Source organism: Lathamus discolor, chromosome 4 (assembly GCF_037157495.1).
Source record: "Lathamus discolor isolate bLatDis1 chromosome 4, bLatDis1.hap1, whole genome shotgun sequence".
Taxonomy (NCBI): Eukaryota; Metazoa; Chordata; class Aves; order Psittaciformes; family Psittacidae; genus Lathamus; species Lathamus discolor.
In genome coordinates this window covers 72993489-73021463 of record NC_088887.1, presented here as the reverse complement: position 1 = coordinate 73021463, position 27975 = coordinate 72993489, and the positions used below count along the sequence as shown (strand labels likewise).

The following is a 27975-nucleotide window of genomic DNA, read 5'->3' as shown; positions in this document are numbered from 1 at the left end:
TTGCTAAAGTGCTAACTTCCAACAGCTTATGACAGGAAAATAGACATGATCTGCATTCCAAAGGAAAAAATAATGTTAAAATGCTAAACAAATGTTTCACCTTGTATGAGCAAAATAGTAGACAGAAGATATTATCCTGTAGGGATACAGTTAAGAGACTGTTTATTTTGTATGGCAAGGGAAAGACTAAGTCTACCACAACTAAAGCTGCTGCAAAACCTCCTTAGCTCCTGAGAGGATGACAGCTACCCAGCTCCTGCTGAAGCAGTTGGTTGTCCCAGGGTACCCTCAGCCCCATGGGCTGGAGGGACACTCAGCATCTTGAAGGCATGGGAAAGGCTCTACCTGGGTGACTTTAGAGACCAAAAGTGGTTACTGCCTATAGGGACAGGACTAACTGGGATGCAGGTGAAGAGCACCTTGGACTTGCCTTACTAAACTCCATTTCACACCATTTTCATGGATGAGTGACTCTATTTGCTGTATGCATGGAGGTTTAAGTGCCAGCAACCAGAACAGGATCCAAACACAGCTCCCAAAACTATACAAAGACCACTAGCACTCCATAACATGGTCTACAGGGCTACAGAACCCTGTTAAGCAGAAAAATTTCATCTTCCCTGTTATAAATTTGATGTTACAGGCATATTAAGATAGAGAAGACTGATACTGGTCCATTAGCTTCAAGTGATGGAACACAGATGAGAGGTGGTATCAAGTTCTGTTAAGATTCAATTGTAAGTCATACTCATACATCATTTCCATTGTTGTTACAAGTTTTATTGCTGTTGCTTATTCCAAACATCATTTGCCCTTGTCTGTTTACCTGAGAAGACACCTTATTATTTAAAATGGATAGTTAACATGCACATAAACCATCACATTACAGTGCACATTCAAGTTTCTGCCATGTGGAGCAGACAGACAGCATTTTAATCTGAGCAATGCCAGAGCTTTGCTCCCATTACCATAGAGAAGTATAAAAGAATTTAAGGCACATGTGACCTGCTGCTTTCAAGTAACAGTGAGGCTAGAGGGATCACACAAACAACTTAGGTTCAATTACTATTTCATGTTAATACTTTTTTTTGTGATATAAAATTGAAATGCAGTATAAAAATACATCTTTTCACAGGGTCCAATAGTGCCAAGTGCAATTCCAGTATTTCAGTGCTGTGATATTTAAGCTTGAGGTACATTAAGAGTGCAAATTCTGCTCGAGTTTCTTCAGGATACCATATTCAGTAGAAGAGAGACTAACCTTTTTCTCTTGCTTCCTAAGGCAGTCTGTATCTTCAGTTAAAACAGTTTTTCTTACCCTTTCCCATGAGACATATTATCCAGAGGTGTTACTGATACATACCCTGATTCCCCTGACTGCAGCGGTAGTTAATGGGACACCATAATTGAAACACTCCTTCAGTACACTTTCTACATCCGAGACACAACTTCAGCTTGGTTTTCATAGATATGTTGATCCTTTTTGACTTGTTTCTTTTCTTCCTCATCAAGTTGGGCTTCAACCTCATTTGGATCGGTATAGGTATAAAAATAAGCCATGACAGCAAAAATGACGCAAACTGCCAACAGCAAGGCAGCAAACAGCACATACTCTGCCCACTGCAAAATAAAAACCAACATAAAATATGTCATTTATCCAATGTTAGTTCCTCAAAAGAATTGCACCATTTTACTGTCTGCTAGAAATGAAGTTCATTCACTGTGAAACTGAGCATACATAACAAGTATCATATGGCTTGAAGTGCTAAGTATTAAATGTATGTAATACATACTAAACTCAGAACTGAAGCCTTTTCAGCAGTTCTGTCTTCACTAAAGAGGCAGAAGTTCTGTGAATGCCGAGAAGTTCTGCACTATCCTCTTCCTGGAGGGGGTATTCATGGGAACGGACCAAAAGACCGAAAACTCAGCCGCTCCTTTTAGTTGAATAATCTCATTTTAAAACAGGCTGGCAGCAACCCTGCTTCCATTTAGGTCAGCAGTAAAAGCTTGCACCTGACCACAGATCCAAGTGGAGATGAAGACCAGGAATTCTGGTTTCAAAGTGCTACCTCCACCTGAAAAGCCTCAACAGCTCTTTCATGTTCTTCCTGTTTTTTAGCTGAAACCAAGGCTGCCAGACCCATTTACTTCAACAACAGGCTCTTCCCTCTTTCAGATATCCCTTTCGGTTCGCTAGGGAGTGACACTGGCAGTCTGAGAAAGTCTTGTCCAAGTGCTCTTCCCTTGGTAAGCCCCAGCTTTCAAACCCCAAAGAGGTTTGAAACCAACAAAGCCAGAAGATGGGCTATGGTAAGGCTGAGGTATGCAGGTGAAGGTTCAATAGTTATGACCAGAGTTTTGGTAGGTTTTAATCTCATTAATCTAGAATTTTAGCCCAGAAGTTCACAGCCTTTCCCCACCATGAGAAACAGTTTATTTTAGAGATGCTAGAAACTGCTACTTGCAAGCAAAGGTGCCTGTCAGAACAAGTGTTAAGAGTAGCAAGCAAGAAAAAGAGGTAGAAATCTTTGCTGAAGTGTCTGTTAGAGTTGTTTAGAGTTTTGTGTATGTGTACACATTTCGGGGAAGTGCTGGGGAAAAAATTCAATAGAAACTTTAGAAGAGGCTATAGGAGACAAGGTACCACTCTGTTGTTGCAGTCTTCTACACCGGTTTTAAGCAAAGCTAAAGGTTTATAGCTGTTACTTATACACTGTAATGAGACTATTCAGTCAAGCACTCATTCTACAACTGTTAACACTCTTGTAGCTAACACTAACCTCCTGTATTCCAATTATAAATGCAAATCCACCATAATTCTCATGTTCAAAAGTTGTGGTTGAAGATTACCAGCCATGACTCTCACCTGGACTAAACCTTTCTCATAATGTAATATAATAGTGTGCCAATTGTTTGTGTGCTTACCTGCTCGCTGAGTTTGGATGCTCCAGCCACAATAAGGACAATAATGTTACCAACAGCCACCGTCAGCAGCCATCCTGCCTGCAGCACTGCCTTCATGTTAGATGGGGCCTATAGAAGTAAGACCTGAGGTTTTAGTCACATGTTGCTATCATGTACTTTCTAATGTTTACTGCATTCTTTGCATTATAGTAGACACTGGTTCTCTGGGGGAGGAGAATTTCTTGGGTTTTTTTATGTTTGATTGGCGTGGGGTTTTGTGGGAGTTTTTATTTTCTGTTTTATTTTTTATTAAAAGCTGCTAGAGAACTAAAACACACCTGGAGAAGGGTTTGAGGAGCCAGAGATTATTGGTACTAGCTATAAGCACTTTTTACTTTGTACACGCTGAGTAACTAACAAGCACATTTTACATCTCAAACACAAGGTACGCATCACTGCCTAGCAAGCCACATGTTACAGTGTTCCCATCACGGCAGTTTAAAGACTCAGAATTAAGGGAAGAAATACGCACAGCTAAAACTGGTGTTGGAAGACAAGGAATTAAGAGTGTATAACTCAACTGCTGCTAAAGACTGTGTGGAGGAAATTGGTATGGAGATAATGTGTCAGTACTCACTCAAGTACTCTCCAGTTTGGTTTTACAGCAGCAGTACAGTTCCAGTTCTTTTCAATGGAAAGTCAACATGTGAAAAGAATATTTGGGGACTGGTAGTCAAGTCTTCAAATGATGTAATTCAGTATATCTTTATGGAAAACACTGAATGCTAGCGGAAAAAGGCCAACTTGCACCAGCCCATAGTCCTGCTAAAAGCTCTAAAGGACATAACTGTTCAAACAAAGCAGCAATACAGAACTACCACCCAAAACCAACATAGCATAGATGATCTTTGTACTGATTCTTAGGAAAATAAGAGTTCTGAAGAGCGAAACCTACCTGGGAGTATGAAAACTCCAGCCCAGTGACAGAGAAGACTACTTCGGCACATGTAAGAATAAAATACTGAGGGATCTGCCAAGCCATATGGACTGTATTGGGTGCTATATCTTCAGAATACAATATGCCAAGGTTATCGCCAGTGCACTGGAAATTAAAATAGCACATTACAAACAGTGAAAGTCTGTATACTAAAGGCACTCTAGGCAGTTCTACATCAACTAGTTCTAGATCATCTAGCAATTCTGTATCAACTCACCTTCTAGTGGAAGGTGTCCCTCCCTCTGGACTAGACAATCTTTAATGTCGGTTCCAACCCCTACCATTCTACAATTCTACAATCTCTAGAAACATATATACACAAAGTTCTAGGTGATAAATTCCACATACAAAGTACTGCATACTTGGTTATAAAGTAGTAGCTATTTTGCAGAAGACTTAGTGCAAAACCTTAGTGTCTAAAGATTTCAGGTTAGCAAAGGAACATGAATTCTTGCACTATATCATTATCATACCCATCATTATTCTTATATTTAACAATGATTTTGTGTTCTGTTTAATATAGCAGAATTTTATCATATGTAAAATTAAGGGCAAGAAGGATAATTCTACATGTGGGTTTTGTTTCAGTTGTTTTTTTTTTTTTTTTAAAAGGAAACAATGGCACAAAACATAATTTTGTATTGTACATCCAACAGCACTGGCAGCTCACCTCATTAATTATAATGGTATAGGCACTGCCAAACCCAAATACCTTTGAAGTAACCGAACAAGTGCTTGAATTTCTAGTAGCTTTAATTTCATCTTTTCTGAAAAAGAAAAAACACATTTCAGACCACAGGTATATACAATTGTGTGTACCACTAAACTGAAAATAGTTTTATGTCCTTCTCCCAAGCACAAGTGGTTAGACTACTGTAAAGGAAAATGCTTACCTTCCTCCTGGAAAGGAGGTATAATTACTGGCAGAAAGAGACATCACTGTTCCGAAAGAAGTGTCTTCCATAGTGATGTTGATATCATCAGGCAAATTGTTTATGAACCTTTAAAATGCAAGAGTGGTGAATTACTAAACAAAATATGCACAAGTCAAAGAACAAAGGTTTTACTCTTAATTATATAGTGGCAGCACAACAAGTATGAAGTCTTACCCTTTCATTTTTCTCAGAGTTCTTTCAAAAGCATTAAAGTGTGGCTAGTGTGGCTAATGCAAAAAAGCAAGCTAGAACCACATCAGCCCACTACTTGCTTAGGAGAACATAAAAAGAAAGCCTCTATTACAATCAGTAATAAACATATCTGCAAATGGAAGATGTAGAAAAAAAGCAGAGAAATAGTAGGATACTTCTTGTAGGATGTAGGATGCTTCTTGTCTACAAACCCATGTCTAGACAATGAAGCAAAATATACAATTTAAAGTTTAGCTAAATTATACCCAGAGGAGATGTGCAAGATAGCTTAGATGAATTGTGCCCCAGAAGTTCCTATACCCCCTACACATTGAGCAAAGTGTTCAGCAAGTGGAGAGTTCCTACAGTACAGAAAATGATGTTGAGCAAGAAGAGTCCACCAGAGAGGCTGATTGAAGAGACAGTCACACTATTGCCAAAACTTGAGAGCAAAACAAACTCTACCTGATGAGATTATTTCCTTCTTCTGGTTTTGATGTGACATTGTCAAACAGCTGGTGGAAGAGACCATTATCAAGATGCTTTGTTGGCATCAGTGAACGACTTAAATATGCACTATTACATAGCAGTGAGAATTAAGAGAGGCTTCAGAACAAGACTCCAGACCTCTTTCAGGATCCTACTAGGATATATATCTACCAGGAAGCACTATATGACTACACATTAAAGTCTCAGTGAAAGAAGGGTAACCATCAAGGTAAATATCTAAGTTGGTAATTTTTAAACTTTTTTTTTTTTTTAATATGAAAACATCTTGCCTTTCTCTCTACAGCTCACCAGTCTCACTGGTACAGCAGAGAAGGGCAGAGAGAAAAGACAAAGGCAAAAGCTACTGAGAGCTTATCCTTTCAGCTTCACTCATTCCACACAGAAAGCTATTAAGGCATTAATGTGTATCTTCGGAATGAAGCAGACTTACCCATTTAGCAATTATTTCTGTCGCAGCAGTTTTAATTAAAAGAGTGTGACGATTTTGTCCTGGTAACTTGATAACTTCATATCTAGTTTTGTTTCCAGAAGTTATGTTTAGTGATTGCAACTGAGAAGTCTCAAATGTCATGTAGCCAGTCTACAAAAACAAATGAATTGCAGTGAATTTCCATACAACTGCATGTTTGTCTACACTTTTGAGGGAGAGTTAGAGACTTCAGGGCATCAGAAGTTTACACGTGTGTTACTTCTGAAGCACCAGAGATTGCGAGCACCTCCTAACTTTCATTTTAGTTAGGTTTTCTGCATCAAGCACTAATTTCATTTAATCATTATTTTCTTTTATTGATTTCTTCCATTGCACAAGCTTCAAAGTAATATGAACTTCCCACAAGCATTATGGAATAGCTATTAGATTTTCCTGTATTTTTTGCTCCAGATAATTCAGGTTTACCACCAAGTAAAATTCTGTTTAGCTACAGAGGCAGCAATAGCGTAAGTTATGATGCAGCATTTTCCAAATAGCAACACCTCCTAAGAGATGCAAATGCAAGCTGTATCTTTATGGTTTTGAACATAATAGGTATGACTATTACCAAGATACGTTTTAAATATTTGAAATACATTTCATCCGCATAAAATACTTCAAACAGTCAGCAGGTGGTGAGCAATGGTATTGTGCATCACTTCTTGGGTTCTGTTTTTATCTTTGTCATCTCCCATTTCAATTATTATTATAATATTTTATCTCAATTATTAAACTGTTGCTCTCTCAATCCACAGGTTTTACCTTTTTCCCACTTCACCTCCTCATCCCATAGTGGGGGGAGAGGCTGTGAGCGAGCATCTGCATGGTACTTAGTTGGTGGCTGAGGTTAAACCAGCAATATCTATAGTAGGGAGTGGAGCATTTTACACCCTTCCTTTTCAGAGATGCACCTTATCGATTCCACATCAGTATACAATTTGTGTGCCTTTATCTTCTTCACAGCTCAGTTTCTATGCGCTGCAAATTTGGAAGAGGATATAATAGGTTTTCTCTTCTTACATGGAAATAAGGCTATCAGAGAATACCCTTCCTAACATCCATTTTTAATAATGTCCATCAGCTCCATCACATTTTGTTGACAATAGGATTATGAAGGTTTTGCTGTAGTAGAACCTAGAAAGGTTCTTCGACAGCAAACTCTGAAGCTTATATATAAGGTAGCCACACAGTCTCCCTGTTCAAGTAAGTGGTCACTCACAGTAGGAGCAGTGACTTACTACAGCTTAGTGGACTTCTATTGAAGAAAGGGGTGTTCCTGCTCTTAAGAAGTGGCACCTTTACAGCAAGGGTGAAATTTTCAGTTATTTCAAAATCACTAGTAAGTTTCTTGGGAAAACACTCTTGCCAAGTACTACTTAGAATAATGCTATAGTTACAATTTCTTCTTCACAATCTTTACAATGAATAGATAAAAACCCCCTAGAAAATAATCAATTTTGTACCGTTAGTTAAGAACCACTTTGACTTACTCCATTAGTTCTTTTTTTTTGGGGGGGGGGGGGATTGTTGTGGGGTTTTTTTAACTTGCTATTCACCATCTCCCCTTACTTACTGACTCCATAGATGTTACAGTCACATTCTGAAGCTGAGGTTCAAACCGAACTATCACATTATCTGTACCTAGGTTTATTACTTTGATTTGGGATTGCCCAGCTGCAGGGAAAACTGGAAGAGTTTTCTGTAGGACAGAAAAAAAAGAAAAATCAGTGCCCTATCCAAAGTCACACAGAAAAAAGTACTATAATGACTGTGCTCTTAATTATCTCATGATAGAGATAAGCATCTGCCTGACGATCTGTGATTGCCAGAGGGATGCAACTTGAATAATGGGATTTGTAACTGGTCTCAAGCTGCCTTATGGCTGCTTCAGGAAAAAAACTCTCTCATCCACAGTAATGTCTTCATGACCACATGTGGTTCTTATGTCCTGCAGCCTGCTGCCACTACCAGGCCATTCTACTGTTCAAGGAGTAGGCTTTTCCCACATCCTATGACTGCCTGGGTTCCTGAATTTCTTTGTATTGTGTTCCAATGCATTTTCCCCTAGTCCTCATACTGCTGAGCTGGACAGAAGCATGTATGGACACTGCCTGGTGCGATAGCCCAGAGAAACTGGGCTTTTGGAGGTTCCACTTCCCACCAAATCTAAATAGTTTCTGCTCATGCAGAACATCAAGAGCCGCAAGAGCTGTGTCTCAACTTTTCCTCCTTTCGCATACTTTTGTTTGCTCCAGTCTCTTCAGGTACATGACACAACAGCAACAGGTCCATCTTTTCCTTTCTGCAGGAGATTCTTGTGCATCAGTAGGGAGTTACCAGCTTTGATGAAGCTTCTGGTCAACACCAGTACATGTGTGTGTACAGCTCTGGCCTTCTAAACAGGGTGGTAAGGAAGACAACCTGGATGTGTCTACACCAGTTGAAGGCCAGACCCTTTACTTCCAACTTCAAGAGGAAGAGTTGAATATAAAGCTTGTTTTGCTGCTATACCCAGGCATTATGGAGAAAATTCTTCATTCTAAATGAAGTTATTTAAGAGTTGACTATCTAGCCTTGAAAATGCATGGGAACAGGCAGGCACCTCTAGCTAGCCATCTGGATCTTGGAATGCAATGGATTACCTCCCAGAGGTGCCCCAGCTACAGGGGAAACCTTCATCTGATTCAGCCACGGCAGCTCTCTTTGCAGCAAGGAAAGTTAGGTGGGATGAGTCCTGCCTTCAGCAGGTATCATCTTTGCCTGTGCTATGCTGATACTTTCCAGACTAGTACACTTCATCACCAGTCTAAATATGAGAAGAATCAGAGATACAAAGCAGCCCCCTGGTAGGGGGATTTTCAGCAGGTTTTCAGATTTTAGTATCAGTTTACAGACCTGAGGTTGCCTTTAATGCATGATTTATGTTGATGACAGATGATGGATCATGTTCATAGCTAGTTAGTTTTAGTATGCTAGTCACATATTGCAATATACTTCAATACTTCCCTTTCCTCTACTTCTGTGCTCTTATGCTTGGTTCTGAATTATGGAGTCTTGGCTCATTTTAACACACTTCTTTTTGTATTAAGTAAATATTAGTAGCAAATACTTGCATATATCTGAACTTACATCTATTTGCACTTGTACAAGGGCAGCAGCAACAAAAGCCAAAGATGCAAGGAGCATACCAACAGTGATCTTCCTCAGGGGCCTAGTGTAACAAAACACATACATGAGTTAAGACATAAACTCAATGCTTCAGCAGTTGTCTTTTTTTTCCACAGAGGGGAAACTCAAATGGCCACAACTAGGAAGTTATCACCATTTGAAGGGCTGATGTCGTTATAGCAAGTGTTCTACTAAGCTCGGTACCTCTCAATTCCTAGTTACACTACCAGGAAATACATCTTTCCAGCAGCATCTTAACCTGTTACTCTGCATCTGCTGGGCTCAAACTTTGAACATAATTATTAGGTTTCTGGAAAAGTCTGAACTGCAGGAAGAGAAAACCCAATCCAGTACACTTGTTAGTTTTAAAACAATGACAAATGCAAGAAGTTATGTCTTTTTTAAAAAAGAATACCAGCTTGTGTCTATATTAATATGCTTAAAATATTGAACAAAAGAAGTCAGGGAAATGTAATGTTGAATTAGGTGAATCCTACTCACATTCAGGTAAGCTGTAAGGTAAGTTCAAAGCAGACAGTTGATTTATGGCATCATTTGTCAGATGTAGAGTGTTCACAAATGAATGACAGTGTTCCCAGCACAACACCCCTCCTCCCCCCAAATTTTTCGCAATTAGATGAAAAGACAGCATTACATCTTAGCCCTACAAAAACCGTTTTAAGAACTGTTTTCTCCTCTGCCTAACTTGCAAATGCTAGCAACTTCATGACCAACATTACATATAATGTGCCATGCCCTCAAAGTCGCACCTAGAAGCATCCAGTGAGCCAGACCCCTCACTGGGGCTGAAGATGAAACGTCTTCTTTTGGACTTAAAACTACCCAAGATATGACACATGCTAAGGACATGTGTTGCATTCCTACTTCTTGTACTTCGGCAGAGTGAAGGGGTAGGCATGGGGGAATTGGAAACTAAACAGTGTCTCTCTTGCAATCAAAATATTCTGCCCTTAACTGGAAATCCCTTAACTGCAAGATACTGTTACTTTACTGTTAGATTCTCTCACTCTAGTCTCCAGTGCCTGTATGCACAACTTCTGTATCTTTCAGTTTTCATTTCTTCAAAATATTAACACCACTTTATATGCACCTTAGCTGAATACTTGCTCTTGTTACATTAGGGCTGGAAGAGCAGTTTTAAAGAAATCACTAAGATGAACCTCTGTTGAAGTCGGGTAAGTACATCAACTTACGTAAAATTGATCTTGCATTTCTTGATTAAAGGATAAATCACAGCATCCACAATTGGGACCATTATTATAATCAGTATTGGATTCACAGTCTGTTGAAGATAAACATGAGAAGGGAAAAAAATTAAGTACTTTTCAAAGTTCCTTTTAAATTTAGGGCAATTAAAAATATATATCTTGGTGAAGTACTTAGAATTGGCAGACAGAAGATTACTGTACCTGCATTTGGTCTGGCTGAATCTGAACAGATCCCTGATGGAGAAAAAAAAAAAAAAAAAAGGTTTTTAATATTATGACAAAAAATAAAACTGATCTGAAAAGTAAAAGTTAAGAAAAAAAAAAGTAATAAAAGTAACCTACAAAATTCCCATCCATTGTCGTGGCTTGCAGTGTCCATCTTGACCCCTTAGCAAAAGAAGAGAACATTAAATGCCACAGGTAAATCAACCTTGAAAAGTTCCTCTTGAATTATTATGAAAGTGTTGGGGAAGGCATGCAATACAACAGAGAAAAAATGCTAGCTTGCTACAGCAGTATTCTTATTCTGCAGTGTAAACATTTGCATAAAGCCATCCTTGGCGCCTATTTCACTTCAGTTCCTGGTTTCATGAAATGGAGCAATTAGCTGGAGGGGCTGCAGGGACATCCTGTACCAAGCTCTGCAGTGTGCTGTGCACAGAGAGCATCTGACTGCCTTTGTGCCTACCACCCGAGAACCCCATGCTACTGACATGTCTATCCTCCCCTTACACAGCCCAGCAGTGAGCGACCAAGCCAGGTATGGACCTGCCCTGAGCCTTCTGCCCAGAAAACCTGCCTATAGCCAGGTCAAGCAGGGCTGACTTCCAGCTTGATCCCAAGGGGAGACAGAACATCCATCACTGCATCTGTGGCAAGAGCATTTAACCACCCACAACATAGCACTGAGAGATACAGGTCATTACTCATGTAATGAGTATTTATCTCTGAATTTCATGGCAGGGTTGCCTTTTTGTAATAGGTCACACGGGTAGTTACAGCTCACTGGTACTAGACTAAAGCAGCACAATCTAGGCAGCCTGGACCAAACTCCCTTACAGTCTGCCTTGGATAAAGCTCTCAGCCCCTCATTCTCTCAGAGAACACCTTCCTAAATCTATAGTTCAATACTTAGATATGAAAGCCTACTTTGATGAGTCTTAAGCATTCAGTCCACCAAGTGAATGGGAGTTATAGGCTTGTACTTCTGCTTGAAGGTGGAAGGTATTAATAATAAATTTGAGTGGTTTTAAGCAAACTGCATCCAAGTCATTTCAGCCCTGAATCTCCAGAGCATTTACACTAGGACCGTACATTTCACCTTACAGCTGATAGTGGAAGGAACATTCAAACTAAGAAAGCTTTAAATGACTGTTTCATCTTCTGAGTCCTGGCTGATAGAAGATTTGGAGAAGCCTCAGTCACTGCATCAGTCCTGGGCATATCCAGATAAACTGAGTTTCTTCACCTGTCTGCAGAGCATTCTGTACTAGCATGATTCAGCAACTTGTCCTTCATATTAGAACCAGGTTAAAGAATTTGCCAATAATTCTTTTCCACCCTCCTACAGATATCTTTTATGTCTGGTGACCTCAGAGTACACAGAATGATATGGTACAGCTCTAATTGCCAAGCCAAACAATTTCTCCTTTACCTGCTGGTCAAAAAGTGCCCAGAACATGGGGAGAGGAATGTAAAGGAAAAGCACCTTCAACACCATCTTAGTCTGAGCAATCAGCCGTTTCTGCAGCAAATGAGAATTACACAAAAGGAATTGGTCAAGAAAACGTAAGAAACAACAGCTGCAAACTGCTATTAGCAGCACAGCAACAGGTAAAAAGATAAATACACATTATGTTATGTTTATCCATGATCTAAACTTTGTATGTTTGTGGTTACTTCTGCTTTCTTGTAAAAAACACAAGGTCTGCAGTGGATGTGGGAAGGGCTGCTGGTTAAAGGTGATACGGAGGTCATAGGCCTGTGCTTCTTGGCATGTGCACTGATGGCAGCATGAGATTAAGCACTTGCTGCTGTGTTATTCTATTTAGGCAACAGGCATCTGAACAACAGGTGACTGAGGAACACATTTCACACATGAAAAATATATATAGGCAAAAGGAAAAGAAAGGGACAAGCCCAGGTTTGTACTGCTACTGGCAACAGGGCAGGATAGGTAGAAGGCAAGGGATGTGGTTGGGGACCATGGGACACAAGGCTTTGAGAGTCATGGTAAGGAGCTTATACTGAGGCCAGGTGGGTGCAGTGTTTATCCATTTATTCTGAAATTCATAAGTGTACTCCCACAGTTTGATCCCAAGTGTTGTGGCCCTGCACATTAACTGTGATAATCAACACCATGCCCATTTTTCCCTTCTACAGTCGTTAAACCAGCATATTTTCACCTGAAGCCAGTTTACTGAGAGAACCAAAGTTGGCAAGGATAATCCTTGCTATTTTACCAACTCAAAAAATAATTTGTGCTTTATTTGTTCAACAAAGGAACTAGTCTCTTCCTCATGTCCCTTGGATTTCCCTGAGCAGCCAACGATCACAGGGATAATCAACTCACACAGCTCCACTTTCTCCCACAACAGCTGGGGCGATCACCTACAATCCCAGGGGAGCACCAAGGTTTGGCCAGACTATTAGCTTATAAATGATCAAGCAGCTCAAAGCTATTTGCAGTGGATCAGAGCAGGCAGAAGAGAAGCTGAGGGTCAGAGGATGTCACAGCACAGGAATGCTCATGCAGAACTTACATCATACTTCTCACTCGCCCAGTCTAGCCAGTGCTCTCTCTTGGGGAACTCCTTGCTGCGATGCCGGAACCTGTTTTTGATTGCAAACTGCAGAGACAGAGTTTTGTTTAATGGGGTTATAAGTATTTATAAGGTGTTTTGTCATGAAAGGTGACACTCCTGCTTCCAGTGTTTAGAGGGTGCTAAAGGTGACTTAGTTCTGTTAATTGCTCTAAGCATTGCAGGGAATATTGCCTTTAAGGCCTCACACTGCATATCCAGTGGACTGTGCAGCTGGGATTAGGTAAACCAAACAGCTCAGTAATACCTGGCAACGTAGGCTGCTGTTCGGAACTTGAAGCCCTGCCTACTTCAGACTTACTTACGTAGAACAATAAGTAGGAGGTCATATGCACATGTTTTCAGAGCTGAATGGCTTTGAGAGTACATTTCACTATGAGAAACAGCATCTTTCAGATACAGACTCCTCATACCTTTACATTGGATATACACAAATATAGTCCTGAAGAACTCCTAAGACTTTCTGCATGGAATAACATGAGAGGCTTGAGCAGGGCCTCAGGGGTAGGACTCTGAGCAGTGGCCAAAGTCACCTATAGAGATTTAGGTATGACTGTAAGACAAACTAAATAACAAACTGGCAGATCTGCACAGAGAATGAAGAAGCCCATAAGTGAGAAATGTTGAGGGACTGCAAAACTTGGGACCTTCATATTTAGCTCCCTTCCTTGTAGGCTTGCACTGATACATAACCCTGCTATCCTCCCTAATAGAGTGGGGATCAGTATACCTGCACCTTGTAAATACCATTCTTTTCATAAGCAATACATTTTTGCTGATAAGATAAACTTTGTAGCTCTGCTGTTGAGTCAGGCCAAGGCATGTTTATCTCTTACTACAGGGCTGTATAAAGGTGCACAAATGAAGAAGCAATAATTCTCAGAAGTTGGGATAAGCTTTTAGATATCACTGGCATCTTACGTTGTTTCCTTTGCGTTTAAAGTAACATATAAATCAAGATACAGATAAATAAAAGGGCAGTCTAAATCGGTCAATACGAAGCCTTCCGCAAGATTTGAAACACAAAAGTAAAAAAATCTTTCCCCACAGTATGCCAGATTCCTGCTGTGGGCAAGTTTACTGAACAGTTTTTAAAACTGCTGCCAGGATTTTGGGTAACAAAAGTGATACTTACTCCAATGCATTTGGAAACTTGAATCATTACATTTCCTTGAGGCTGAACTTTCTTGTACATTCGACTTCCAATTACAAACACAACTACAATACACAAACCAAAACCAACTCAGGATTAATTGGAAACAGTGTCTAATAATTTCGTATGGAAACCATAACAGTCGAGAGGTTTAAGGCTTATTCCCACCCTGATTTAAGAGCAACGAATTGCCTACCGGCATGTTATCATACAGTAAAACAGATCAAATTAACACCAGCAGACTGCTTCTATTTAGAGACAAATGTCTAAATCTGGAAACTCTTAGGATAAGTCCTCAGTGAGACATTAGCTTACTTGAGGTGTTGTCAAAACAAGGACCACTTAGGATCTTGGCTCTGGCCTTGCTGTACCAGATTAGGACAGCTTCACGGGCTCCCTTTCAGGAGCCCAGGATGCCGCAGCTCGAGTCACGCAGGGACACGTGAGGCTCTCCCTGATCTGCAGGGCTCACCAACGTGTCCTCAGCTCCCACACCCAGCACGTTCCCCAGCCTCACCCTCCCATGTGCAGGGCAGGACACAGTCCAACCCCCACAGCCACCACCAGCCCTGTGTTGGGCAAGATGGGGTCATCAGGAGCTTGAGGCCCACACTGTGTGGGCACCTGCTCAGGACCATGAAGGACCATTCTTCCAAGATCGTATCTATAGCTGAAGGAGCAAGATGGAAACAGTTCCACTTACCCAAGGAGACAGCCATGAGGGCAGCAGGAACTCCAAAAGCTAGTGGGTAACACCGCTGTTTGCTATGAATGCCACAACTTTGAGCTGAAGTGCAAAGTAACATTAAATAACAATCCCAGTCAGCACTGCCAGTATTTTACAGAGGGTTTCTCTTCTTTGCATTTCTGGCTAACTCAGAAGCAGGAGGAGAGGAGTTTCTACTGACAATACTGACAGAGTGGATGATCAGTATCCAGTTTATCTTTCATTACAGAAAAAGGGAATTTTGTATCACAAGAAAAATAATCACAGATTGTCTGAGGTTGGAAGGGACCTCTGGAGGTCAACTGATTTAAACCCCCTGCTCAAGCAGGGCCACCTGGAACTGGTTGCCCATGACCATGTCCAGGCTGGTTTTAAGTATCACCAAGGATGGAGGCTCCACAGTCTCCTTGCACAGCCTGTGCCAGTGCTCAGTCACCCTCACAGTGAAAAAATGCTTCCTGATGTCCAGAGGGAACCTCCTGTGTTTCAGGTTGTGCCCACTGCCTCTTGGCCTGTCGCTGGGCGCCTCTGAGCAGAACCTGGCTGTACCTTCTTTGTACCCTCCCTTCCAGTATTTATATACGTTGTGAAATCCCCCCAAGCCTCCTCTTCTCTAGGCTGAACAATCCCAGCTCTCTCAGCCTTTCCTCATAGGAAATTCACATTTAGTTTTACACTGAGAAGTGAAGAATTCTACTAGAATGGTCAAGTGCATGCTCTTGGCGAGAAAGGAACTCTATTACAAAAATTTCAGGACAAGTTCCTAAATAAATATGCAACTCTCATAATAAACGTAGTTTGTTGAAAAGATGCTCAAACACCACCCTCCACCCCACCTCAGCAGTAGTCAGTGATTTGACTTTATAAACTTCATGCATACATCCTGAAATGATGCCAAGAGTGTGGCTATAGCTACTAACATGGAAAAGTAAAAGACCAAACAAAACTATCATCTTTTCCCCCATACTGCTTCTAACAGGGAAATTAGAGTTTGATTTGGGGGAAAAAAAAAAAACCTAAAAAAATTAGCTTACAGCTAATTAGTGTCTTGATTTAGTTGCATTGACCTTTCTGTTAAACCTCTACATGGCATAATGTTATCACGTTCCTCAGCTGCATTTGTTTGTTTTTCCAAGGTAGTTTGCACACTATTAGCATGGAAGCAAAATGCACGTTGTACCTTATGCATATCTCCTTTCATTTTGGGGAAATAATAGAATTTGCATTAAGCAAGTATCTAAAACGCTCTAGTCTGCTCCAGTCAAGAAGTCCAAAGGCCAGAATTTCAGCCCAGTGCTTTAGGGTTACTCCAGAATGCGCACAAGAGTCTTTCTTTTGAGAAAAACAGCCTTCCGCAAACTCCTGCCAAGCACATCCAAACAGCACCATCTGTGCCAGCTTGCCACAAAAATCCATACGCATATGGAGAAGTGAATTGTTTGCTTTGTATTTTGGATCATGCTATTCATTACAAGCAGAAGAGAAAATAACTTTCTCCTTTAATGATATGAAAAATTATATATCTTGCCACATGGATAAGCGTGTTCCCGTGCATGCAGATGCTTCGGTACTTTGCATGGGTGCACTTCAGAATAACCTCTACTTCCAGAGTAGAGGGCTCTCTTCCCTCTTCTCTTCCGAGCAAACAGTACAACTCTTTGTGTGATGGTTTTAAAGGCATCGGAAGAAGAGGTGCAACATTTGTGCCTCCAAGGAATTAAAATATGCATTAGGCATACAATTTGATGACTTCAGCATGCCTCTTCAGATCTAGGACTTCCAGTCTTAAAGGCAGCTCAGATCTCAGACTGGCTTGTTTCTGACAGTACCTCACCTGCGAGAAGCTGGATGACACACATGTAAACTTGAAGACTATTTGCCAGATAACTCCACAAAGAGTCAGAGAACAGACTGTTCATTTAAACTTACACAGACTGCAACCCAACACTCATCCTTTACTGACACTTGACTACTTCGTAAACAAATGTATGGCCTTACCTCTGAGAACTGGGGTGACTATAGTAGATATCAAACTTCCAGCATTAATGGATAAATAAAAGATAGAGAAGAATCTGGTTCTTTGTTTTTCCTACAGTAAAAACAGAGATATTTAGAAAGTCTGAGCCAGAACCACACTGACCAGCCTAGACTGAACTACTATGCAAACTGTGTTTGCATACTCCAAGATGAATACCTATCTAGCTCCTTCTTCAGCTACTCAGGAAACACTACAGTAATGCACACCTCTAAATATGTGTATTATTAGAATATTGCAATAGTCAAACATCAGCATTTGTATGACTGAAAATCTGCAAGACATTCTTACCTGATCATCTTCAAACTGATCTCCACCAAATGCTGACACACAAGGCTTGATCCCACCGGTACCAAGTGCAATGAGTATCAAGCCAATCATGGACAGAGCACTGAGACAACAAATTAAAGGGTAAAAGGAAAAAACATGTCATTTTGCTTTCTTATTTAAAATGCACATAAGAGACTGACTTCAAAACAATTGAAATTCAATTACATTAAATTTAAGGCATGTTACACCACCCTTCATCAACCTGGGGAAAAAATAAAAACCAACCCAACATGTACAAGATGACTCACATGTGCACTGATACATTATCAGGAGAGCCATCCCGGTTGTGATCTGTCAGGTCACTTATGGAGCTCACAGACATGACTGCCTGCCCAATCGTGTAGACAATAGACAGGGAGATTATGGTCCTGTTAGAGAGAAGATACGTTTTTAGATATGTTAATACAATTACACACACAAATAATACAGACTTCTCATTGCAAAGATGCTTAATAAAGAAGCATAAGTAACATAAGTCACCTTACAGACTCAACTTATCACAAGTTACTCTATAAATCTGTCTACACCCCTCACAATAATTCTTTCCTATTTTTATTATTAATACTTTAGGTAGTTTTGTTTCATTAAGCAAGGCAAGCTGATTCTTTAGATATCACCAGGTCACAGGAGATATTTAAGTATCTTCATTGTTTGCCTTTGAACAACAAACTTGAGAATGCCATTATCATGTTTCATATATACGGCGAAGTTCAAGTGAACTATTCTTTGACATTGGATTATGATTTGCAATGATTTTAGGACTGTATAAACATTATTTTAATATATTTTAGCTGCAAGGAATAAAAAAAATAATTTAAAATCTATTTTAAACATGGAAACTCTCCCAAAAACTGCTGTGAAAAACAACTCTATTACCCCACTCTCTCAGTTGTAAGTGTACCAACATCTTGAAACTCGGATCAGAGAGCAGCGCTGAAGAATACAGGATGCAGGGTTTCAGCCTGATTTTCCTCTGCCAGGAGGAGCCTAGGAAAATACTACAGAACACTAGCCCCTACCCCCATGCCTTTAAGGGTCTCTTCCTCTTTCTTGTATGTAAGAACATGTTCAGTTTTAACTTTGTGGGAGCTTAAGTACATGACTATAGTTCAACCCATGTTCATCCACTTCCTTGGTTGGGGGTCTGCTTGATAGCCACAGACCCAGGTCTCCAGTTTGGAGAATCACAGAATCACAGAATCACAGAATCCCAAGGGTTGGAAGGGACCTAAAAAGATCATCTAGTCCAACCCCCCTGCAAGAGCAGGGTAACCTACAGTACATCACACAGGAACTTGTCCAGGCGGGCCTTAAGGATGCAGTGATACGAAGTTATTTAAAACTCTAGTTTGCCATCCTAAACCCAGTGCAGCCCATGACAATGAAGGGCAAGGCTCAAGAACCAAGAACAATCCAAATCTATTTGACAAAATTAAGAGACCCTTGCAGCAAGCTTGGAGCACCCTGATACTAGAGGGACAGAGGAGGCATCGCCCACACCATGAATATCACACACAGGTAAGAAGATCAAATTCTTCTCATTTTAGAAGGTTTCTCTGACTTCAAATGCTCTTCCTTTTGTAGAGGTTTTCAGCTTGCTAAAGCAGGGCAACAGTGAATCTGCTAGCTATTGGAATTTAGTAGATAAATTTGAAGTTTCTTTTGTTTTTAATAGTACTTCCATATAGTTACTTTAATTGCTTAACAAGTTGGGGGAAAGTTTCCAATTGAAGTTAAATCTGAGCTGACCAGGAGAGAAAACTGAGTTATTCGCAAGGCTCACGGCCATGCTGTGAAGACAACACTTACACAATTGGCACTGCAAAGATGGTAGCCAAGTAAAATAATTGTGATTTCCACACTATTTTCCCCAAGAACTTCACATTTAACAATATGTTACCAGGTCCCAGCACGCTCCTTGGCAGACACTGCATAAAGTACATGGACTATGGAAGGTTTGAGGCTCTCCTATAAGAGTGTTTAAGAGTGCTTTGGTAGCCTCCCCTTTCCCTGGTCATTATAGACTTTTCTTTTTATTTTTGAACAAATTATTACTTAAGCCTTCCTCATGGCACCTTTCTGTATTTTAGGGCATTTATACATTAAATGCCATGTTTTTCCAAAAGCATGGTTTCTTTCTTATCAAGCTTAGAGTTCTGGTTTTAAGTCCTGAGCCATCCTACCAACCTCCTGTTAAGGGTTTGGTTGTGGGGGGCTTGCAGCTGTAACACTGGTATACATAAGTACCGGAGGAGAAGGGATGCAAGGTCTGCAAAGCTTCATCTTGCTAAAACAGGTAAAAGCCAAAATTGGTTAAAGAAATAAATCACACCATCTCAAGTACTGAGCACACAATATATTTAGGCTGCAATCTGCAAGATACCCAGCTACTTGCAATGAGTTCATCCTGATCAGACCAGCTCCAGAAAGCACTCCTTGACAGTGGTTGCAGCCCTGGGCTCCCAGATGCTGCCAACACAGCAGAATATGGTGCAGCCTTCAGCAAAGTGACTGCACAGCCAGCTTCATCTGTAGTCTCTGGGAGACCTTTGACAAGTCAGCCAACATGCCTGACTCATATCACTCCATAAAATCTTAATGGAGCCTTTTTTAGCAAAGTAAACACGATTAGAATCATGACAACAGTAAAGGAGAGCAAGATCAGGCTGCTGGAAATAATCTGTGTAAGTTTCAAAGCACTATATTCAGAATTGCTTTACTGAGCAAATAGCACACATAAAACCCCAGAATTCATCATTTAAAGAAGGACTTGCAACTCAGCAAACCCTCCCAACTGAGCTGTCAAGTTAATACTGAAATAAAAGAATATTTTAGAACATATTCAAAGTCCCATTTAATACCAGATAACACAGTACTTCACTACTTCATTGGCCACAATGAAGTGAAACAGGTAAAGAGGCAGTCCAATGGAATTATAACACCAGTATCTATTTTCACAGCTTAGTGAATGCTTTCCTTAATTTAGCTTAAATTTTGCCCAGATGAGAGGAAAAACATGCAGCATGCTCAGAGAGCAAGCTACTGCCCTTAAGTGATTAGCAGAACTGTAACAGTTGTTAACTCATAGAACAGTTTCAGGTCTGACCTGAATCAATTAAAACCTTAATCTTTGAAGAAGAAAAAGAAAACCCAGAACAATCCTGGAGGAGCCAACACCAGTTCTGAAGCTGTTCTGAGCTGCTGCTTTATGTTAAGTGCTTAAGTAACACTGATCTCAAGTATGTTTTCATGATTTTTAGTTGTTTTCTGAGGAAGCACTTACTTAAACTTTCCCAGCCAAGAGTCTGCAATAAGTGCTCCAAGGATCGGTGTCAAGTAGCACAGAGCAACGAATGTGTGGTAGATGGCTGTAGACAAGTTGTCATCCCAATGCAGGAAATACTTGAAATACAGAACAAGCACCGCTGTAGGAAGAACACCAAAACAACAGGTTACAAAACAAAGTCGGGGCCAGGTAAGTAATGGTCAGCAGATACAGGACACGGGACATACCTCGCATGCCATAGTAGGAGAACCGCTCGCAGAACTCATTGACAACAATGAGGAAGATGCTCAAGGGGTAGCCAAAGCAGCTTGCCTGGAAGCAAGAGACAGAGTGTAAACTCAGAGCTGTGCAACACAGGCTAACATCTCTCACTGCAACTCGCAGCTCAATACAGACTCAGTGGGAGTGGGTAGGTACTCAGGGGTTACGAGGGTGCATGGACTTCTGTGGAATGAAGTCCATGCTCATTTACGTGAGCCAAGAACCAGTTCTCACTTTCCCCTCATGGCCCCCAAACCTCTATAGATATCTCATCTGCCTATTGCAAGAGATCTTTAGTAACGCCATATTTGCTCTTCAAGCATTGCATTGTGCACATTTACAGTCTTCAGCATCTAACCCTTAGAACAATCTTCACTGGTACCTAAAAATATCTAAACTCCCATGTTTTTGGAAAATAAAAACCCGAATCCAACAAAAACACCCCCCACCATGTAAACCCTCATAACACACCGCATTTGGAAGCCTGGGAAAATTATTAAATCCCTCCAGTTGAGACAAATTAGCATTTAAACATTTTATCCAACAGTTTCCTCTGGAAAGCTCCCTATCCTTACAAATACTCTGCTTGATGAAGAATCCTTTATTTCTTCAGACTTGCTGATAGAACTGACTTTATACTGCTAATCCAAAATGCCATGGTAGTAACTGCCGTATTTACTGAGTCTCCAGCTGCTGCAATAGGCATCTCCATGGTCACCACCATGCAGCTTGTGATATGGCTCTTGCCATTGAGACGAAGGGGAAAAGCACACTTCAAGTACAAATCTGGCATGCGCAGAACTGGAAATTTAATTTTAAATTTTAACTTCCGATTCTCTACTTTTCTTAGCAGATGTTCACATGGTATCATTTCTATTAAAATGACGAGGAATGCAAATTGAACATAATCCCCTCTTTTTACCTTTTCTTATGGGTGTAATTCTGAAAGTTACAGAAATGATACGTTTAACAAGCCTCAGAACATGCCAGAAGTAAAACAGTTATGAAACTTAAGAACAGACAAGAAAAAAAAAAGGCATTGGTTGTCTTTATGTTGTGAGGGTTCAGGAGTTAAACCAATCTGCATCCCAAGTGAACCTGCCTTCAGCTGAGCTGAGTGCCAGGTGGGAATCATTTAGTTTTAAAGCAACCAAAATTAAAGGACTAAACAGGAACTTGTCACTCCGGATTTACTACATCCTCTGAGCAGAAAGAGGTGTCTCTTTAGGGAGACCATCCACATATATCCCAAAATTAGATAAAATTCACTAGAAGGTGCCCACTTCTCCCAGCTGAAGATAACAGGAGCTGTAGGTGACTACCCCCAGCTTGGACACAGATTTTGTTGGACAGAGATCATACAGGGGACTGTTACCATCCCCTAAGCCATGCAAAGGTTCAGGCTCCCAAGGAGATGGATGGAGAACCACACTATGAAAGCTGGGCTCAGCACCCACTGGAAAATATTTTGGGTGTATGATTTCACCTGTTGTCAGGTTAGGCCCTAGCACAGTAACCTGAACAGCACAACTGGTTTCTGCCAGTGTCATAGGGTGTAACTCAACTAAGGAAGGAAGAATGTCCTCATCTGAAGCAGAACAAAGCTTCTCTCGTGTCTGGGCTGCCTACAGAGATCAAGTGACAGGGTAGCCCTGGCCCAGAGGCTGGTGGGACCCATCCCCACCTGAAGTTCACAAAAACCCAACAACTAAACTCTTTCTGACCTTGGGGTCTCCCAAACCTCCCCAGTGTTGCGTCATTTTCATACATGTTTTTTTAAGTGGGTGTTACATGCTGGTCTGGGAGGTAACAACTTTCCACCAAGGTTGGATTTATGTTTTTAAGCCACTAGAACTTACGTGCCTGGTGCAGACTGCTTGCATTCACGTGCCAGCAGCCACCGGTGGGTTTTTACTGGCTGCCCCTGAATCAGTGAACATATCTAAGTCACAACTGGGGCTGAGCATGAACAGGGGGACGTGCAGGAGAAAGCTACAGGACTTTCCCCAAGAACAGACCACCTTCTGCTTTGCCAAGGTGCTACAAGCAAGAAGAGAACATGTAGTTATGCCTTGATACTATATGACCTACACTGTTCTTGTTCTGCGCTATATACTGCCCTCTTACGCCTCTATTGCATTATACATATGCACGCACACAATTTTAGCTAAATATTTTCTGTTGTGATCCTCATTGGCCAGGAAGCACTGGATGCACCACTGAAGAGGTAACAATGAAGGTCACGTTTTATAATGCTCTCTAACCTTCCCCTGCCCTGGGGATGCCACCATCCTGCTGCACAGCTTAGACTTCGGCTGCTGAGGAAGCTACTAAGCTGTGGGGAAAGTCTGCAGAGTAAAACCTTGGGAGATAAGAAAAGCAAAAGCAGAGATAGTGCTCCTGAGGCAGGTGTCATTAACAGTACAAAGATTCAAGAGGAAGAGCTAACACTTAGGACACTAAGTGTCCCAAGGGAGAGTCAGCGGATGATAGAATCATAGAACCATAGAATAGTTAGGGTTGGAAAGGACCTCAAGATCATCTAGTTCCAACCCCCCTGCCATGGGCAGGGACACCTCACACTAAACCATCCCACCCAAAGTTTCATCCAACCTGGCCTTGAACACTGCCAGGGATGGAGCGCTCACAACCTCCCTGGGCAACCCATTCCAGTGCCTCAGCACCCTCACAGGAAAGAATTTCCTCCTTATATCCAATCTAAACTTCCCCTGTTTAAGTTTTAACCCGTTACCCTTTGTCCTGTCACTACAGTCCCTGACACAGAGTCCCTCCCCAGCATCCCTATAGGCCCCCTTCAGGACATGAAGGATGGGCTCCCAGGGACCCTTCTCCTCGCAGCCAGTCAGCTCAGTTAGCAAAGGCTCTTCAGACATTTTCGCAGGGTGGTGAGCACACTAACGCTTAGCTGGGATTTAATACACTTCCAGGCTGCTTTGTGCACCTTGGCCCATAAGTCATTACTATTTTAATGCTTACAGGTGGTTATGTGGTTATGGTGGTTATGGTGGGTGTTACCTTTAATGCTTATAGGATGAATGAAATTCTGTGCTCTGCTAAAGCTGCCCAAACAATATAGCAACTTTTTGTAAGAGGAAATACTTACCGACTTGCCCTTGCTCTTAGCAGCTGTGGAAGGAAAGAAAAATAATCAAACACAAGTTAATGGAAAATACTAAGTAACATTCTTTTAAAGCTACTGGAAGACATGGGAAAAGCTCGGATCAAAATAAATCCTAAAACAAACTTGGTATCGCTCAGGATGAGCACATTTTCAGTTTGTTAAAGGGGACTTTTCACTGTACAAGAAGGTTATTAGGAAAAACTTCACTTGATAGCCTTCTGCTTCTTAGGGCTTGCACAGATTCACGTACACTCAAAGAGGACTGACAAGACAAAGCTCACCACACATCATTCCAGGTGGTGGTAGACAGCCCTACCATGCACAGAAGATGAATCCTATCTCAATTTACACTCGACGATGTTACCTTGAAGGCAAGTCAGGAGTACAGAAGACGCAAGATGCCCTGCCAGGGGTGGATGGCAAGTCCTGAAAAGGGGCAAACTTCCCATAGCTCAGACCTAAGCAGGGTTGAATACATGACCCAACAGAGTAATCCATGTTAAGAGACATTCCCATAATCTGGAGATTAACCTAGGAAGCCCTGGAAGCATAGAGGGGTCCCACTGAGATCCTGAAGTCACTTCCAGCTGCTCATGGCAGGTTTGCCACCCCGGCAGCCCTCTGAGCAGTGTCCTGCAGAGCTTACTCAGGAGACAGGCTCGAAGGCTGAGCTTGCATCATTTCATATAAAGGCCATGTGCCCACATTGTAGTTGTCAGCATTTCCTATAAAGCCACGTGAGCAAGGTCATTATCATTAAGATAAGACCAAGTACAAGACGTGAACTTTGAAATCCCTCTTTGCGGATGAAATGTGCCCATAATAGATTTCCAAGAAAAATATGTTCCCCGAGATCACTATTTAGTCCATAGTTCACAACTGACGAAAACAGCTGACAGCAACACCATAGTGTTTGACAAAATAAGAAATAAAGTCACTTTCAATTATTACTAAATTAATCAGATTCTTTCCTTCACAGCCATGGACAGCTACCTTTAAAACAGGGACGGCAGTATTATGCAGACCATTCAAGAAGGTATTTTCCTAGGAAACAAGTAACATCCAGAAAGTGATGTGCATGTGACTGCAGGGGGCATGCAGATGTTCAGGGCACATGCAGATATCCAAGTCATAAAAGTTACTGGTAATGTTCCTTACAGAATTCATACGAGCAGGTATTCTGAAAGATACCAAAGCATTAACAGACTACTTTTACGTTATTTCCACTCGGTGGCCTTCCACGGCATGTATACATCTTACTGCCAGCTTTCCATAATGTGAGCAGGGAACATCAGTTTGAGCAGCTCAGTCCTGTCTGTTAGCTAAGCCTTAGGGAAAAAAAAACATCAAGGAACTTGTATTTGGTTGGGTTTTTCATTTCCAGAGAGGAAAAATATCACCTCTGCAAGAAACCCTACCAAAAGGGGCACTGTTTCTTTCAGACATTATTGACTGACTTCAGAGACAGACACACTTATTTCTCAACCATTTTGACTTTACCCCTGTGCTCTCCTTTTACAACAGCAGTCGGGAAACTCCTGATGACATTAAAGCCGACATTTCAACATAGGCACCAGAAGTGACTGAGGAATTCCGCCGTCAGGCAGCGGTCAAGGTTAGAAGCATAGTGATCAGCAGAAATGTTAAATTATTCCACAAAATACTTGCATTTTTCAAAACAAAGCTCTAAGCACGCATTTTGTAGTCGCTTAAGACGTTACATATTTTTTTAAGCACTATAAAGACAGAAGCCACTCAATTCTTGGCTTGAGCACTGAATCTCAGCAGTTATTTATCAGTGGGTCACTCTCTCCTAACCACAATTGCAGGCAACTTGGGGGAAGGCTTATGGCTCTGAGGCCTTCCTCAGCAGCTCCTAGCACCTTGGCTCCCTACAGTCACAGGGACACTGGGGGATGCTGCAGCTCCTGAGACTCATGGTCCACATCACAAGGTGGCCATAGGGAGCAAGTCAATGCATTCCCATAATAGCAAATTGATGGCTGGAATACTTCATGTCTATGGCCAGGATAGATCTGTACACAACCCTACTGCCACCTGGGATGCTCCTGGCTCCAGAGCAAGCTTGCTCTCCTGCTGCCTGATGCATGGCACAGCCAAGCCCATTTCCTCTGCTCCTTGGAGGAGCCTTACAGCATCTACACAGAAATGCTGCTCACATCAGAACAAGTGACTCCAAGAGTCTCTGCTTCATACCTTGAACTTCCAGAAGGACACTGACACAAAAGCTATCAAAGCAAACCTGTAACACAGCAAACCTGATATTACATGACACAGGTTTCTCCCCTTTCCCAGAGCCACCACCATTTTCCCAGCTCCAGCAAGACCCCAGAGCCCCTCCTGGCAGAGGCACTGCTGAGCTCTGCCTGCTCATCACTCCAGCTGCCTAGCCCCAGAGAACAGATTTGTTTGCTGAAGGTAAAATGCTCATGCTTTGGGTATCTCAGGTTCCTCCCCTAAACAAGAGAAGGTTTCCCAAGCTGAGGAGCTGCTTGCTATGAGAGGTACACCAACACACTCAGGCACCGCAAGACCGAGGGTCTGGTGAAGGGGTAATGCAGAACTACAACACAGAAAAGCATCATTTTTGCCTCTACTGATCTATGTTCTGGTTTAGACAGCAACAAGTGTTCAGGATTAAGTAGCTAAATGGGCCCTGCCCTTGTCTGAATCTTCCAGCTGTGTTTCCAAACCACTGGGTTACCAACCCTCGGTAACTGAGCTTGTGAAAAAGCAGTCATTTAACAGCTGTGAGACCCAGCACATTTAACCTGAGCTGGGATTTTTAAACTCCACATGCCTCAAAAGTGGAAGACAAAGCTTACCAGCTAAGCATTCAGCCCAAAGAGCTTGCAGAGGCTAAGGCAGCATTCATTACTTGACTTTCACTATGGTTTCAAGGCAGGTTCATACCAGCTTGACTACAGCCTTGCCAAGCACAGCAGACATGGTTTAGTGTGAGGTGTCCCTGCCCACGGCAAGGGGTTTGGAACTTGATGATCTTAAGGTCTTTTCCAACCCTAACTATTCTATGATTCTATGAAGAAACAATAGACGGGGACGACGCAGAGAGGCACAAACCACCTGAAGATTCCCTCAGACATTCCACTGTGATACGGATGCAGCCCTTGGCCATGCCACAAGCTCCTCATGGGCTGCCCATAGCCACCCAGGTCAGAAAAGGCAGCTTATGGAACCGTCGGTGCCCAGCCCGGAGGCGACATCCCCATGTCCCCCGTCCCACCACCCCCCGGCTGCCCCATCCCGCCCCGCAGCCCCTACCCATGTCACCGGCGCGGTCCTGGCAGCGCGGCCGGAGAGGAAAGGAAGGAGAGAAGGAAGATGCTGCGGCCAGCCGAGGCTTTAAGGGCGGCCCGGGGCCCCGCCCGCCCCCGCTGCTCCGGGGCGGTGTCGGGCCGGCCGCGCAGGTGGCTGGAGGCGGCGCTGGGGGAGTTTTGTCTCCTGGGGAGCTGCTCGGGGCTCACCCGCCCTTGACCCGCCGGGTTCGAGCCGTGCTGCACCGGGGGGGTGAGGTTTGTGTGTGCGAGAGCCCGCCCCGGCCCTGCCGCCGCCCTCTCCCCCTCCGGCTTGTGCACAGGCGGGTGAACTTTCCGCCCGGGGCTTTGTTTCTGCGGCTGCGAGGAAGCACAGGGGCCCCGCTGTCGGCAGCGCTAACGCCACGTGTCATCCTTTGGATGTCAACAGCAGGATGGAAAACTTACTAAGCTGCCTACGTAGTGTGTAGAGGGTGGCTTTCTGCCTCGTTTCCTCCTTTCCAGCCACGGAAACAC

General features: G+C 42.2%; 1 protein-coding gene across 1 annotated transcript; it reads right to left on the bottom strand.

The window, feature by feature from the left end:
* Nucleotides 1–764: 764 nt before the first annotated feature.
* On the bottom strand, nucleotides 765–27716 carry SLC15A1 (solute carrier family 15 member 1). The gene is made up of 23 exons (XM_065678024.1): nucleotides 27467–27716; nucleotides 24146–24168; nucleotides 20988–21072; nucleotides 20758–20899; nucleotides 17723–17842; nucleotides 17436–17535; nucleotides 17108–17198; nucleotides 15086–15169; nucleotides 14365–14447; nucleotides 13170–13256; nucleotides 12062–12151; nucleotides 10750–10794; nucleotides 10609–10641; nucleotides 10393–10481; nucleotides 9140–9221; nucleotides 7584–7709; nucleotides 5972–6121; nucleotides 5497–5546; nucleotides 4798–4905; nucleotides 4575–4671; nucleotides 3863–4009; nucleotides 2929–3036; nucleotides 765–1620 (listed from the first exon to the last, which is right to left on the bottom strand). The coding sequence occupies exons 1-23, from the start codon at nucleotides 27468–27470 to the stop codon at nucleotides 1432–1434; spliced, it is 2133 nt and encodes a 710-aa protein (XP_065534096.1). The 5' UTR covers nucleotides 27471–27716; the 3' UTR covers nucleotides 765–1431.
* Nucleotides 27717–27975: the final 259 nt, after the last annotated feature.